Genomic DNA, 16,831 nt, shown 5'->3' with positions numbered 1-16,831 from the left:
AGGAAAGGGATTTTTCACTCTTCTTGCTGGAAGAAAAGAAAACAAACAACCTTCCTATTGATATCTACATTTTTTTAACATGTTTTCATTCAAAACCTATGTTTATATCAATCATTTCCAGGACGAGACATCTGCAAATCAGTCAGCCATGGCTGTGAGCATATTTGTGTTAACGAAGATGACTCGTATGTTTGCAAGTGTCATGAGGGTTTTCTGCTGAGAGAAGATGGGAAAACATGCAGAAGTAAGTACTCTGATAATGAGTCATAGACTTCTATCTACAATACATAGATTTGTGGAAGTGTTCTAACAAATGCAACAACAGTTTACTGTTATAATGTAAGAGTAGTAGTATTATACCTGCCTGAAGCTTGTAAGAGACTCTGTGGGCAGAAATAGTGTATTTTAGTAGCCAAACTGATATGACTGGAGACAAAAGTGACTCACAATTTTTCAGGTGCCAAGAGTTCGAAGTGTTTGCTGCCTAAATTTTTGCCCATTTCTTCCTGTGATACCAGTAGACCTAATAACATCTATTACTTCTCCCTGCGTGATACATTTGCTGTAGGTGTGATTTAACCAAATATCATCAACTTTTCTCAGATAAAGACATTTGCAGTTCAGTTGACCATGGCTGTGAACATGTTTGTGTTAATGCTGATGAGTCATACATCTGCCAGTGTTATGAGGGATTTGCCCTAAGGGAAGATGGAAAAACATGTAGAAGTAAGTATTCTTATCTTTAATAGAATATTTCCTTTATAATCTGTGCATTCGTAGACATGTTTTAAATACCGGCAACCGTATTTTTTTTCCAGATAAAGATGTTTGCAATTCTGTTGACCATGGCTGTGAGCATGTTTGTGTGAATACTGATAGTTCATACATTTGCCAGTGCTATGAGGGTTTTATATTGAGGGAAGATAAGAAAACGTGTAGAAGTAAGTTATTTTATTTTACTATATTTTTTGCACTCAGAGACTCAGAGATCTACTGAAGAAACATACTGTGTTAGAGGTAGGTCTTCTTACAGGGGATTTTGCCTGACAAAAATGAGGATAAATTCTTTATTTACTAGGAGTTTATTACTTTTAGTCTTTAAAGTTTTGGAAATGTTCTTATTCATCAAACCATAGTAAATAAAATCTAAATTATTCCTAGATAAGGACATCTGCAAATCAGTCAGTCATGGCTGTGAACATCTTTGTGTTAATAATGACGATTCATACACTTGCCAATGCCATGATGGATTTGTACTAAGGCAAGATGGGAAAACATGCCGAAGTAAGTAGCTTATGAATAAAAGAAGACATTTCATTTTCCTTTTATTAGGGCATTATTCACTGATTGATAGCATTCAGAACTGAATATTGTTCTCTATAGATCATAAGACTTTTATGAATTAATTATTGTTTGAACTAAAAATACATTTCAGAAAATCAGACAGTTCTAAGGTTTGAATGTAGCTTTTAAATCGTGAACTTAATTTCTAGATGAAGTACGTTGAATTTTAATCTTGAGCATAGGATGTTGCTGCATTTTACTTTGATGGGTTGAAGTTCTAATTGCCATTGTGTTGTTCTGTGTATATTCATGCAGATCATGACTTAATCTGTTCCTTAACTTAACCTCTTAACATGTTCTTTTGTAAATGATAAGCAGATGAAACTCCTTCTGGCTCTTTATATGTTTTCTAGTCTCTTCATAAGTCTCTTCTTCCTCCCCTAAAATCTCTGCTATTTGTTAGCATCCTGAGCTGACCCTCAGTCACACAGTTGTCCCACAGCCTGTAAGAACAGCTTTCATTCTTAGTTTCTGACTGTATAAGCCTAATTCTGGCTATTTTAAAATACAAATGATTGATTGGCTGTCATCCAGCTTGCAAAAAGATTCATGTCTCCTTCTATCAGCAGCTGCGGTATTCTGGAGTAACCTACAAACTTTGTCAGTGTATACAGTGTATATGCTGTATACTTTGTCAGTGTATACAGTGTTTTGTATTTTCTTTTGGGTTGTTCATAAAAATGTTAAGTAGTAGAGGAGCAAGGCAAATTCATCTAAAGCAAGCCACTTCCTGTTCCCCCGTTGACAATTTATTCTGAAGACTTCTCTAGCCAGTGTTAATCCATATAATGTTCGTTCTTTAGTCTGTTTTCTTAATCAAAAGAAATACCAAGACTGCCACCTTACTGAATGCTCCATTGTATGAATAGCATGAGCTTTATGAACCAGCCTCATAATCAATTAAAAAAGATATCTATTTAGTTTTCCAGGATCTACTTTTCCATATCACCAAGTTGATTGATATTCGCTTTCTGTGATTTTACTCTGAATCAAGTTCCACATTATCTATTCCATTACTTTAATGCAGATCAACGTCAAGCTGACAGGTTTACTCTGTCTACTACTACTCACCCTTTTCAAACAGTAGTATTTTTTTAGTGTGCATGCATACACTGGGGATGGAGGCTGCTCAGTGTTTTGGGGCTTCCTCGGAGTTCTAAGTTACTGAAAAATAACACTAAGCATCCAGGGCGTTCTTTAGCCAGGTCTTTTACAACTTTTTGCTGCAAGTTATCTGGAGCTACTGATTTAAAAATATGTGTGTGTTCGGTAGGTGCTCTGTGACCTACTTCTCAGCTGATGAAACTCTTCACTCCAACAATATCATGGGTAGCCTGTTTCATAAGTTCAGATCTGAATTCACTAAATATCTGTAACATTTCTGCATTAAGACTGGCAATTCTACCATTTCTATGTATTAATTAACAATACATTGTTAGAATTTTTTTTGTTCCTAATAGTCTTTGAATAACTTACTTACCCACACTACCCTTTATTTTGTTGGCCATGCACCCCCTTGTCTTTTATCTTATTATTTCAGTGTTTTCAGATTTGTAATATTTTTATGTTCCTTTCTTTTTATGTTCCTTTCTTTCAATCATTATTCGAATCTTATAGCTGTTCTCAATTTCTAGATGAGGTTGCTTTTTTAACTACTCTGGCATTCTTTTTAGATTATGGGACTACATTTTGGGGGGGTATCTAGCAAAATAACCTTAAATAGTGCAATCATTCACTTCTTTTATTATTTTTTGTATTATTTCCCCCACATCCCAAAATAGTCTGGCTCATATTTGCTTTCAGCTATGTAAAATTCATCCTTTTGAAGTAATAGCCATGTCTGCTGCTGGTTTGTATTTGTTTCTATTTATAAACAACAAATGTGTTTGAGTTGCACACAGCTATGTACAAGCTGATGCTAATTTTTACTTAAATGATAATTTCTTGTTTATCTGCTATAATGGGATCTAGTTTAGATTGCTATGTCTTAAATGTAATACTTGTTGAGTTAGAAGATTGTCTTCTCTAGTAGGTTTGGGAATTTTTGTATTGGCAGCATGAGACCTCCAGGTAATTTGGCTCAGATTGAAGTTCTTGTAAAAATATGGTTTTCTTCCCTACACATTAAACCTAAGTATTTTGCTGCAGAGTCAATGTAAACATGGCTGTCAGTACTGTTCTACTTCCTGTGGAAACGTAGTTCTCCATTAGCAATTGAGAAGATTTTCTTTTGTGTGGCAGTGAAAAAGAAACAGGGAATGCTGATAGATGGCTCCACTTCTGTACTTTCTCCCCATCTGTCCTTCTTGAAGAGGTTTTAACCAACTGGTTTTAACATTGCAGTCATACAAATCCTCCCATCAATTTTCAGCAATACCAGTTAGATTTTATTTATCCTCTTAAATGAGTAGTTCCTATTCTTCTGGGGTTTGTTTATTCAGACTCTTGGCATCGATGTAAGGATGTTAAAGAATTATTTTGCTTCGTGTCCTGTGGTGTTTTGCTTAGTTTTGGTTTTAGCAGCACGAATTTGTGCTAAATGACAGTACTAAATTATTCCCTCCTTTCACTCTTACTGCTCTTAATGTAAACTCCTCCTTAATCTAGTCAGATTAGTCCTAAAATGATTTATTGTCAGTGGGAGGCCATCAAAACCATGCAATTCTTTCGGCTCAGATGGTAAAGAACCTATGCTCCATGTACGCTAAGCTGTCTATCATTTAACTAGCCAGAGATTTGCTTTCAGTTTGCAGGCTTCCATCTTTCTTTGCTCCTGGGATTACCCCTACAGTCTTTGTACTTATAAAAAAGTTTAACTAGCAAACCACATTAAATATTATCTAACTATTCCAGGCAAGGATATTTGCAAATCAGTCAACCATGGCTGTGAACATGCTTGTGTTAATGCTGGTGATTCATTTGTTTGCAAGTGTCAGGAGGGATTCCTGCTAAGAGAAGATGGAAAAACATGCAAAAGTAAGTAGTCTGATATTTGTCAGCATACTTTTTATCTGAGGCTTATGCTTGTGTAGAAATGCATTAACCAGCAAGAGCTGTCATCTGTTTTCAGATAAAGATCTTTGCAAATCAGTCAACCATGGCTGTGAACATGTTTGTGTTAATACCGATGATTCGTATATCTGCAAATGCCATGATGGGTTTCTACTGAGAGAAGATGGGAAAACCTGCAAAAGTAAGTAGCATGAGAACTTAATTTGATGAATTACACATATAATCAAGGCCTCTGATGATGTATGTTGACTACCAACTCTTCGGTTTGCAGACAAGGATGTTTGCAATTCAGTCAACCATGGCTGTGAACAGCTTTGTGTGAATACTGAAGGTTCCTACATCTGCAAGTGTCGTGAAAAATTCATACTGAAGGAAGATGGAAAGACATGTAGATGTGAGTAGCCTGCGCTATAAAAGTATGTTTTTATTTAAGTATGTATGTGTTTATTTTATTTAAAGTATGTGTTTATTTTATTTAAATATGTATTTATTTTATTTAAAAGTTGAGCCACAACTTTTAAGTGTTGTGGCTGTGAGTGTTTGCACGTGTGTACGTTTGTGATTTCCAACTATTTGAGCTGATTAATAAAGGGTATTATCTCTCCCTAATGAACCTCACCTCACAAACGCCATCCTCTCGTCTCAGATAAAGATGTTTGCAACTCAATTGACCATGGCTGTGAACATATTTGTGTTAATACTGATGATTCCTATATCTGTAAGTGTCATGAGGACTTCACACTGAGGGAAGATGGGAAGACTTGTAGGAGTAAGTTGTTTAATCTTTGTTTTGTACTTCCTGATCTGTTAATGAAACACACTATGCAACGGCAGTGTGTTATTTGTGTCTTTAATATAGAATCAACTTAATGGAAGTGAGCTCCTTCATGGAAGATTATTGCCATAATTTTTACATTTTGTGAAAGTTATTTACCTAGCTAACTGTGCTAAATATAATTTTCATTATTCCAAGGTAAAAATATCTGCAAAACAGTCAACCATGGTTGTGAACATGTCTGTGTTCCAACTGGCGATTCATACACATGTCAGTGTCACAAGGGATTTATATTGAGGCGAGACGGGAAAACATGCAGGAGTGAGTAGCTGAAACTTTTATGGGGAATATGTTTTTTCAGTCATAAAAGAAATAACAGACTTAATTTCTCTCAAAGCTTGTGCATGCCTGTTTTGCATTTGAGAAATTGTCTAATAAGGAAATTCTCTTAAAAATTCTCAGATAAAGACATGTGTAAATCCATTGACCATGGCTGTGAACATGTGTGCATTAATAATAACAATTCATACAGCTGTCAGTGCCATGAGGGTTTTGTCCTGCAACAAGATGGGAAAACATGTCGAAGTAAGTAACTCAATATGTTCTTCTCTGGCATTGCTACGTAAATGAACAAAGATGTTCTACTCCTTTGTCACACATTCTTCAAATATCATGTTTGGAGTCTTTGAATTTATAAATACGTTAAATAGAATACATATAAATATTTCAATTTTTTTCTAGATAAAGATGTCTGCCAGTCAGTTGCCCATGGTTGTGAACATATTTGTGTTAATAATGACGATTCATACATCTGCAAATGCCAGGAGGGATATGTACTAAAAGAGGATCAGAAAACATGCAGAAGTAAGTACATTTTATTTAGAAAGCATTTGTTTCTTTGATTTCTAAAATTAGTCGACCTCATGTCAAATACCTCACTTCAAAAATTATATAATATTTGAAAGCCCAAAGCACATGTGAGTGTGATGGAAAATGCCTTGAACAATTAACTTGATGCTCTCGAAAGCAAGAAACCATTGGAACAAATTGAACAGTTGTTTTGGTATAGCATCAAGTACGATAATAATTCTCTCCAAACATCAGGAAAAAAGCCAAAGTGAAATCTTATTACCAAGGAATGTGCACTTTAATCAGATTCGTATACTGTGGAGCTTTTATCTTTATATACTCCATTTTAAAATACCATTAATTCTGTTTGCTTATCTTCTAACATGACATGCTTAGAGTATGACATGCATTTATTTCATCACCCCGTAATACTTGGAGGAGAAATTCTTCTGCTAGAACTCAGTAAAAACATTTATTCTGCAAAAATGGATGCCTTAGTTGGGGAGACTGTTATTACCAAAAGAATGGCCTTTGACACTGTCCCCCACAGCATTCTCCTGGAGAAGCTGCCGAATCATGGCATAGACAAGTGTACTCTTCACTGGGTTAAAAACTGAATGGATGGCCGTGCCCAGAGAGTTGTGATTAATGGGGTGAAATCCTCTTGGCGGCTGGTCACCAGTGGTGTCCCTCAGGGCTCAGTTTTGGGGCCAGTTTTGTTTAATAACTTTATCAATGGTCTGGATGAGGGGACTGAGTGCACCCTCAGTAAGTTTGCAGATGACACCAAACTAGGTGGGAGTGTTGATCTGCTTGAGGGTAGGAAGGCTCTACAGAGGGACCTGGACAGGCTGGATCGATGGGCCAAGGCCAACTGTTTGAGGTTTAATAAGGCCAAGTGCCGGGTCCTGCATTTTGGTCACAACAACCCCAAGCAATGCTACAGGCTTGGGGAAGAGTGGCTGGAAAGCTGCCCAGCAGAAAAGGACCTGGGGGTGCTGGTGGACGGCCAGCTTAACATGAGCCAGCAGCGTGCCCAGGTGGCCAAGATGGCCAACAGCATTCTGGCTTGTATCAGGAATAGCGTGACCAGCAGGAATAGGGAAGGCCTCACCTCGAGTGCTGTGTTCAGTTCTGGGCCCCTCTGTACAAGAGGGACATTGAAGTGCTGGAGTGGGTCCAGAGGAGAGCTACCAGGCTGGTGAGGGGTCTGGAGACCAGGTCATATGAGGAGAGGCTGAGGGAGCTGGGCATGTTTAGCTTGGAGAAGAGGAGGCTGAGGGGAGACCTCATTGCCCTCTACAACTACCTGAAAGGAGGCTGGAGAGAGGTGGGTGTTGGCCTCTTCTCTCAAGTGAATAATGACAGGACCAGAGGAAATGGTCTGAAGCTGCGGCAGGGGAGGTTTAGGTTAGATATTAGGAAGAATTACTTTACTGAAAGAGTGGTCAGGCACTGGAACAGCCTGCCCAGGGAGGTGGTTGAGTCACCATCCCTAGAGGTGTTTAAGAAACGTGTAGATTTGGCACTTCAGGGCATGCTCTAGTGGCAGAGATTGTAGGGGGGTTTTTTGTGCGTGTATGGTTGGACTCGATGATCTCAACCCTAACTAAAACCATTCACCATGAACTATCTTGACTTAGGCAATGACACTGAGGTGGTTCTGATATTCATGTTCATTGCATTTCCGTTGCCTTCATATGCATGAGACATCTTTTCCTCAAATGACTGCAGAAAGGAATTCTTGGACAGCAGTTTTAAAACAGAGCTATTGTCTAAGAAAAGCCCAAGCTTTAAAGCTAAAAAGTCCTTATTCCTATATTGACTTGGTAACAGACGTCTTCAGTAATTTCTGCAGTCTAAGTAACATATGCTGTATAATTCTCCCTTGTATAGTGGGTACAGCATTCTTACTATACAAATATCAGAGATGAGTGGAGGTCAAAGATCATTTGGTCCGGACTAAGATGCAAATCTTACCTTTCTTAGTATGGCAAATTCTCCCTGGAAGTTACATTGATCAAATCAGAGCTGAGCATCTCTGCAGCCAGACCCTTGCACAAAGCACAGTAGTCTAATGCCTGCTGGGGCAATTGCTTTCCAGAATAAAAAAAATACCTGGCAGAACCAGTCTGCAGCTTCACAGACATTCTTCAGTCCCTAAATTCCCCAACCTTGTCATGGATGCATGGTGCCTACAAACTGCTTTGATTTTTGCATGTGCACTTGCCAAAAAGTATAAGAACTCCAGATTTGTCAGTCTCCTGACAAACTCCCAGCTTTAATGGGTTGTCGTGGTTTAACCCCATTTGGCAGATAGGACCACGCATCCACTCGCTCACTCCCACTGGTCGGGATTGAGGAAAGAATCGGAAAAGTAAAAGTGAGAAAACTCACGGGTTGAGATAAAGACAGTTTAGTAAGTAAAGCGAAAGCCTCGCCTGCACGCAAAGCAAAACAAGGAATTCATTCACTGCTTCCTGCCAGCAGGCAGGTGTTCAGCCATCTCCAGGAAAGCAGGGCTCCATCACACCTAACGGTTACTTGGGAAGACAAACGCCATCACTCTGACTGTCCTCGCTTCCTTCTTCTTCCCCCAGCTTTATACACTGAGCATGACGTCATATGGTATGGAATATCCCTTTGGTCAGTTGGGGTCAGCTGTCCCAGCTATGTCCTCTCCCAACTTCTTGTGCACCCCCAGCCTGCTCACTGGCAGGACGGTGTGAGGAGCAGAAAAGGCCTTGAGTGCTTAGCAACAACTAAGAACACCAGTGTGCTATCAACACTATTTCTCATCCAAAATCCAAAACATAGCACTACACCAGCTGCTAGCAAAAATGTTAACTCCATCCCAGAGGAAACCACGACATGGGTAAACCAGAAAAGGTTAATTTCAGCAATACATAAGCCTTCTAATTACAAGAACTTTAGAGAGCTACAAGCAAAAAAAAATTATATAAACAACTCTGATCCATGTTTAGCAGCTAGGCACGTTTCTAGCATTTATTCTCTCACCTATAGTTTTTTTAGCTGGTTTTCTGCCACTAGAGGTTTACTTTTGTGCTATGAAAACATGTGCATCATCTGAATTTCATCTCCAGGCTTGAACCTCATCCTAAGCTCTAGGGCAGGCTACCTAACCCTTCTTTTCTGGCTCAGCCTTCCCCAAGCTCTTTAGTGTTTGCCTCACTGTTCCCTGTCATTCTAAATATGACTCCTGGATTTTCACCTTATATTTTCACCTTATATATTTCACTGACTCATTTCTTTGTACCACCTTTACTTTTTTGCTACTTCTGCAACACAAATGCAGCTCCAATGGTTCTCTTCCATGTCTTTCAGTGCTGGTCATCTACACAAATGTAAAGTTAGCATACTGGCCTATGCCTGGAGAAAATTATGGCAACTCTGTCTCTATATCCTAGCTATGTTCAGTTATACAGTTCTCTCCACTTAACAGTCATTCTTAAAATTTGCTGATTGTTGCTGTATTTTTAAGAGTTGTAGTATTCTGCAAAGTAGTATGTCTCAGTAAGTATTCACTGTGATTATATTTTTGTTAAACTCTTGGTCATAGGCGCACTCTTAGCTTTTGATATAGACTGTACACCACATCTTTAGACACACTGGCAAAGTTGGATGAGCCAGGAACAAGGTACTCTAGATGATCTCTGACTTTATCCAGTCCCTGGGTATCTAGGTCCCTTTTGGGTCCACAAGGTCCACTCCCTTGTGGAGTTTTTTCATGATCTGGACACTCTGCTGCTTATTTCACAGGGTGCACTGAAGGCCCAGTTGACCTCGTGTTTGTGATTGACGGATCAAAAAGTCTCGGAGAGGATAACTTTGACATTGTAAAACAATTTGTCTCGGGAATCTTGGATTCACTTGAGATTTCACCCAAAGCTGCTCGAGTTGGTTTGCTTCAGTATTCCACTGAAGTTCGCACAGAGTTTACATTAAGGCAGTTCAGCTCAGCCAAAGACATGAAGAAAGCTGTATCACAAATGAAATACATGGGGAGAGGTTCCATGACAGGACTGGCTCTGAAGCAAATGTTTGAGAGAAGCTTCACGGAAGCAGAGGGAGCAAGACCATTTTCAGCAAACGTCCCTCGAATCTCCATTGTGTTTACGGATGGACGAGCCCAAGATGAAGTCTCCGAGTGGGCTGCTAGAGCAAAGCAAAATGGTAAGTGGAGATGTTTTTGACTCATTCTAAAAGGCAAATATTGTTAGAAACAAGATGTGGTAGGAGTATGGATGTGCTACAGTATGTGATAATCAAGAGAGGATTTGCCATAGCACCCTGGCTAGTACAGTGACCACTGTAGCAGAACATTGGATCTTTGGTGTTCAGAGGAGCCTTTGCTAGAAGGCACGTATGTCATCCCTAGTGTGGGACCCATGATGAGTGTCTCACCACTGGGGTTCCGTGACACCCACCTTGCATGCCATACAGTCCCCTGAACAGACCCACTAAGGGTAGACATTTCATACAGAGATTTGGGAACACTGGGAACTTCATCAAAAATTTTAACAATAAAAAAACCCCACCAACCTGTCTCTTCAAAACACAGAAATCTATCCTCCTGAGAAATACTATGGTAATAATTGATTATGTTATATTTTTATTTACATATATTTTGTATTTTTAGTCAATTTTATAGTGCCGATGGTGTTCTGGAAGAAAGATGGGTCATCTTTACAAAAGGATACAGCTGTAGTGCTGTCTATCTTTCTGTTTCTATGTGCCTTATCAGGTGATACGCTGAAATGTGACTGAAAACTGGTGATTTTCAATTTAGAATATGTCTGGGCAGAAATCCATCTTCTAGGACACCTGTACCAGAAATCAGAAATTTTTCAGCTGTTTAGCAGTCAACTGTAAATTTTCAAAACTTTTCAAGAAAATAAGGGATACATTTTCTTTGCAAAACATTTTTTATTTTTTATAAGAAACTGCTTTAAGAACCATAGCTGATAGCCCACCAAACAGAGAAAACAGCCAGACTTTAGAAGATGCTGCACATCTTTTTGCTGTTCTTGTTTTATTGACTTATCAATCATAACTTGATACATGATTAGTGTAGTGTTGGTCAGGACTGATACCTCTCTGTAAGGAGAAAAGGGAAAAATGCCCAAGCATACGAGAAAACCGTGTTCTAAGAAGGGTGACATTACAATGAGGTAAAAACAAACTTTTTTTTTTAAATATTAAAAACAAAAACAAAGATGTATGCACTAACTAGTGAGATCTGGGAAAGTACATGGGGGATTTACAGGACTGAAGAAGGAAAGAAATGCAAGCCAACCTTGCTTACTTGCTGAATGAAGCCTCAGCTCCGGATTGCTTACACTGATATTTGTAATGCTACAAGCCAAATCCATCCCCTGTGTAACTGCAGCGTAGGCAATGTAGTAATGCTGAATATGAAATTGGCCTTGAATGCTTTATCACTGATATCTCCAAGTCTTTAAAAAGCAACAGACCTCAGCATGAGTGGCCCATTCATTGAACTGAATCAGCTTCTGGTGAATGTTTTACTTTCCTGGCTAAAGTGCAATGCTAGGCAGATTCATGACGAAAAGTAAGGAAATGCTTACGTTAAATGTTAAAGAGTTGGAAAATGCGTGTTTTATGATGTTATCAGGTGCAGGATTCTTCAGCAAAAAGGTTAAAGTTGCAATTCAGTGAGTGTGATATCATATTTACCCCATGATAATAAAGAGTTACCAAACATCCTCATCCCATTTTATCTGAAACCAACTAGCCGAGAAGGCAGCTTCTGCTCTTGAATCCTATAAAAGAGCTTGAAATACCATGAAGCTAATAGTTGTATTGTGAATCACAAAATCAGCAATAGTTCTGGACAGTTTCTAAGCCAGAACTGACATAAAGAGAAATGTTATATCAGATCATATGTTCACGAGAATAAAAACAAATAACTGCCGAAAAAGGCAATATTGAAGATCACTGTTTTGTATTCAATGCTTGTTTAAAATCTGCCCGGTGAGAGGGCTGTGACCCACTTCTTCCTTCCCTGCTTTCAGAGGGAAGAAAACTACAAATCCTCACTTACTTTCTCCATAGCACCTCTGCTGGGGAAATGCTTGTCCCGAGCATCCCTGTTGTGAGGCTCTTTCTCTGGTAGCCCCACAAATCAGCTGTTTTCCCCTGTTCTTACCCTCATAGGTCTGGGCACTTTGCAGTGCCTTCCAGCCCACTAGTGTCCCTTAGAGTGCAAGAATATTGTCTCAACGTGCTCTGAGGATTTTGATGAAACACTAAGTATTTATATTTTTCTAAAAAAATTACTGCCATCTTTCAGGATTCTGCCCCATTTTCTAATATATAACAGGTCTTCCCATCAACCCAGTAATTAGCTTTATTGCACACACCCTATGTATCCAGACACACACAAACCAGGAACTTTCCGTGCAACTGTGAGGCTGTCTTGTGTGATTCTCTTCGATGTTTTGCAGTGCTCTTTCTGGCTTCATTTACTATCAGTAGTGGCCAGGCAACTGTCATCTCTTTAACTTAAAAACGATTAAATTACAGCAAAGCAGTGAGTGTCTACACATCTCTCAATAACTTACACATATTAAGCCTGTTCAAAACCTATTTTGAAGTTACACGGCATATACATTTCTTGTGCTCTCCTTTCTCTCTTTCTTTAAAACGACTAATGCTCATATTTTCCTTTTGTGGAAGAACAAGGGTTTAGAACTGCTGATGTAATAATTATGTGCAATTTCTTTTGAATCTAGGTATAATTATCTATGCCATTGGAATAGGAAAAGCAATTGAGGAAGAACTGCTGGAAATTGCTTCTGAGCCATCATATAAACATCTCTTCTATGCTGAGGATTTCACAGCTATGGAGGACATCAGTGAAGAGCTAAGAGCCCAAATCTGTGAAGGTAACAGTATTCTGCTTTCACTGAGATAGAAGAGGAATGAATGCTTATAGGTTTTCTGCAGGCCTAAAAAGACAATTAGTGTCACACCATAGGTGATAGATCATTGGTGTCAGACACTGCAAGGCATAAGTCATTCATGGTACTTTTTCTGCCCTTTAATATGTGAGGAATATTGACCCTTATTCTATCACCAGGTAAAGGTATATAATAATTGTCTTTCCTCTATTTTCATAAAGGTTGCATAAAATGTACACTTCTGTGCCCAGAAGAATCCATTGCTCCCTCCCCTTTCTGTTTCTACAGTTAAGTCAGCCATGCACCGAACCCCACCCCGCCAAAGAAGCATGATCTACTTCATTAGGAATGTGGAAAAATAATCAGGGATTTAAAAATGTCTTAATGAGAATAAAAAATTACTCTTAAGACCAGTGGCAAAAATCTAAACCACAGCAAAACAAATCATCAAGAGCTGTTGTGCATATTTATGGAAGACTAAAAATAGTTCCCTGAACATACATTCACAGCTACAAAGAGCGGATCTCAGTTATGCATAAGCTCCAAGTTTTACTCCACAAATGTGGGAGGTTCGTTCCAGAAAGCACCCTTTCTCACTCTGGCACAAGCAGCCTCTATATAAACATTCCCAGCTGAAGTTTTGCAAGGGGAAGGGGGGATGTGAGCTGGGACGAAAGCTGTTCAGCCAGAGAGAGGACAATAAGTCTCTCCCACTCACACGTTCCCAGGACTCAGTATTATTTGTACATTCAAATTGGTACCTGAAGTAAAATTCAGAAACGTCGCTGTGAATATAATAGTAGTCATAGCACTAGAATTGTGCAAGATGATTTGATTTTCACTAGATTTTATTTGGTTGTTTTTCTTGGAATTAAATGCAAACAGGTTTTATTTTCATCTTTAATGTGTAAAATTGGCTGGCAAGCAGCAGTGCATTTCTTCCTCATACACATGTCAAGGAACAATCTGGAAAAAAAATTTGAGAATGTTTCCTAGCTTGTATATTCTTTGTTATTCTCTCTGTCCTAAGAAGTCCTAGTTCCATCTTTCTGAAATTCAAAATACTACAATAACACGAAACTAAGTCTGTTAAATTAACCTTCTTATTAGGCAGATAATCTGCTGATGACAGCATGTCATCTTAAAAGCCTGGGGAGACGCCAAAGCCAAAACTATCTGGCAACCGGTATAATAATTCTCACTCATTAGCAAACCCCAGAGCTCGGTGATGGAAATGCATCCTTCAGGTACCCACGGCAGCATTTAGCAACCACGCTTTTCTTTTCTTTCTCTTTTTTTTTTTTAAACTACGTTTCTTACCATATGAAAAGTAAGTAAATCCTGCCCCTTTGTGGCAGTTTCTAGACTGCACCTCTAGTAAGTGGGCAAAGCTGGTGCCTCTCAGCCTCTGTCCTCCTCTTCCTCTCTCACCAACCAACAGGCAATGCCTCACACCTGCCAGCTCAGGACTGACCCAGCCTTGTTTTTCTGGACACTCCAGGACTACTTGTTGCTCATCAACTCACTCCAACAGAAATTCAGCCTCCAACGCTGTTACACAAGCTGAAAGTTCATTATTTTTTTCCCCCCCTCTGTTTTGGTTTACAACCAAAATTATTTCCTTCCTTTGCAACAGCAGTAATTTCATTTTTACTCCAGCCTTGGTCCTTAACTGAGGACTTTGGAGGCTCCAGCCTGTGAGGGCAGTGGGAGACCCTCTGAACCTCATGGACTCCACTGACAAAGCTTCTCATCCCCAGTCCCAGCTGCAGATGGGCTGCATGTTTCCAAGTAAAGCAGGAGCCCTCCAAATCTCTTTAGGGGTAAGGTTTTTTCCTTTCATTCTGCAAGAAAGCATCAGCCTTGTAGAATAGCTGCTGATTACTATTAATTATTCTTGATGACCAGTAGGAAAAAAAAAAAAAAGGTGTTTTCTCTTTTGCCTCTTATTGAGGGGAATTCAGTCGGAAGGTTCCCATTCATTGCTTTGGTTAATGTTCATTTCTCATCTGAGTGGAAGCACTAACGAGGCTACAGCAATGTCATATATAATACGCACTCATCATGATTGCCTCTTCACCCCTGTTCTGAGCATGTGCATTATGGAAGCCTTTAATTACATGGTCACATACTGTTTTTGTCACAAGACCCCATTCCTGATCAGATGACAGTACTCAGCAGCCTGCTGGTTAACATTCTGTTCTCCTTCCAAACTGCAGATCGTTTTCACTGCTCAAATAGTCTGCCACTGCTTTTGAAGACACGCTTTTTTGAAGACACTTTCTCACAGGCTTTTCCTAACACAATACTTAGGTTTTGTTAGAAAACAGACCACTAAAAACAAACACGCAACTTCATCATTGTTTCCCAACAAAATTGAATATTTACGTTCATGGCACTGACTGCAGCAAGGGACTCGGTTAGAGTTAGCAGCCTTTGTTGCTACTTGTCTGATTATTCACAGCTTTACAAAGCTGATGAGATCAGAAATCTTTGGGCCCCAACCAGTTTCTGAAGCCTGAAGAGGAGGTTCTGAAATGCCCAGTTCCCGTCCCCAGCTGGAGACCTTCTGCCACACCTCTACCAGTGTATCCATCAGACTTCTCTCCTGGCCCTCACAGCTGAATCCCAATTACTTGTCTATACCAGCCCAGTGTCCAAAGCTCAGACTTTCCAGGTCAGTTCCTTTTCTCTTCCTAGACAGCCTCTAGACTTCTGGAGCAAGTCATTACTCAGGGTCAAATACTCAAGGTTCATCTTAGGTTTCTTCCCTCCTACACTGGAAATCTCACCATCCTTGTTCCCAGTTGATCATTCTTCTGCTAGACTCCTCACCCAGTTTGTTTCATTCCTTACCTCGTGATCTTATCCCACACCTCTCTGCCCTGAACTCTTCTCCAAAATCTGTGTTCCTTCCACCAGCTGGCTCCCACACAGACTTTTTGATGTATCCAAATATTGTAGTTCTGCCCACTGAACTCTTCTTACTCAACCACTCGCTCATCTCTGTTCATTCCCTGTTCCTCGTGCTCAGGCATTCCAGCCCCTAGCCTGGAGGGTCTCATCTCCTTCCCAGTGCACCTTAGCACAGCTGCCTATTATTGTGCATCTGTCAAAATCCACCAGGCCAACAGAGATCCCAATAGCTATAACCAACCTGTGGGGCCCAGAAGCACCTTCCACCTCTCCACTGCATGTTCATGGCGTATCAGCAGAGTTTGCACCACCACCTTTTACCCTCACACGTTCACTTTCAGTGAAGGAACTCTGGGTATATTTGCAGGGAGGGAGTCCCACATGCTCCATCCACCCCCCTGGCACAGTTGATCAAGTCATGCAGTTGTTAAATGTATGTTCTTCAGCTCATCTGGGCCACTGAGGGCTCCACAGTTAAGTGAGGGTGAAGCATTTATTTTCTAGAAAAGGAGCCCATTCCTAAGGAACCAAAGCTGCCTCTACATTACCCTCTTGCGGCAAGAAAGGGATAGTGCACAAAATGACTTCTACATTTAAAACATAAATATATATATGTACATATAAAATAGGTTTCCATTTCTCTCTGGACACCCTTTGACTAAGAAGATGGGTATGTCTGAAATAAATTCCTACATTCTAAAGGCCATACTTCGTGAATTAGAAATTTGTATTCTTACTTATAAGTGTAGCGCATCAAATAAACTCTACTGCACCCCTCTCACCTACGCACTCCAAACGCCCTGATCGGTATTTCCCATTATAAATGAGAAAATTGAAGGAGAGCAAGAAATTTCTTCCTTCTCCAAGCAGTTTTTATTCTTATTCAGTTCACCCAAAAGGACTGATAGATGACAATGAAACATGCAAGAATTTTCACTAAGGGACAGAGTAGGTTGCTGTTATTTCAGATTGCTTTACTACTGATTATCTA

The 16,831-nt window shown here is 39.6% G+C and overlaps 1 protein-coding gene across 4 annotated transcripts in view; it reads left to right on the top strand.

Moving 5' to 3' along the window:
• Nucleotides 1–16,831, top strand: part of MATN2 (matrilin 2) — a 78,361-nt gene that overhangs the window by 57,292 nt on the left and 4,238 nt on the right. For 3 of the 4 annotated variants that reach the window (XM_054190884.1, XM_054190885.1, XM_054190883.1), the window contains exons 11-23: nucleotides 122–244; nucleotides 604–726; nucleotides 819–941; nucleotides 1,162–1,284; nucleotides 4,198–4,320; nucleotides 4,415–4,537; nucleotides 4,628–4,750; nucleotides 5,003–5,125; nucleotides 5,330–5,452; nucleotides 5,594–5,716; nucleotides 5,873–5,995; nucleotides 9,761–10,174; nucleotides 12,757–12,909. In XM_054190884.1, the coding sequence (XP_054046859.1) occupies nucleotides 122–244; nucleotides 604–726; nucleotides 819–941; nucleotides 1,162–1,284; nucleotides 4,198–4,320; nucleotides 4,415–4,537; nucleotides 4,628–4,750; nucleotides 5,003–5,125; nucleotides 5,330–5,452; nucleotides 5,594–5,716; nucleotides 5,873–5,995; nucleotides 9,761–10,174; nucleotides 12,757–12,909 (1,920 nt within the window). The remainder of the gene's footprint in view (nucleotides 1–121; nucleotides 245–603; nucleotides 727–818; nucleotides 942–1,161; nucleotides 1,285–4,197; nucleotides 4,321–4,414; nucleotides 4,538–4,627; nucleotides 4,751–5,002; nucleotides 5,126–5,329; nucleotides 5,453–5,593; nucleotides 5,717–5,872; nucleotides 5,996–9,760; nucleotides 10,175–12,756; nucleotides 12,910–16,831) is intronic. The other variant, XM_054190886.1, reaches the window with a different exon arrangement.

This window comes from Rissa tridactyla, chromosome 2 (assembly GCF_028500815.1).
Source record: "Rissa tridactyla isolate bRisTri1 chromosome 2, bRisTri1.patW.cur.20221130, whole genome shotgun sequence".
NCBI classification, from domain to species: Eukaryota; Metazoa; Chordata; class Aves; order Charadriiformes; family Laridae; genus Rissa; species Rissa tridactyla.
This window is presented reverse-complemented; position numbering and strand designations above follow the sequence as displayed.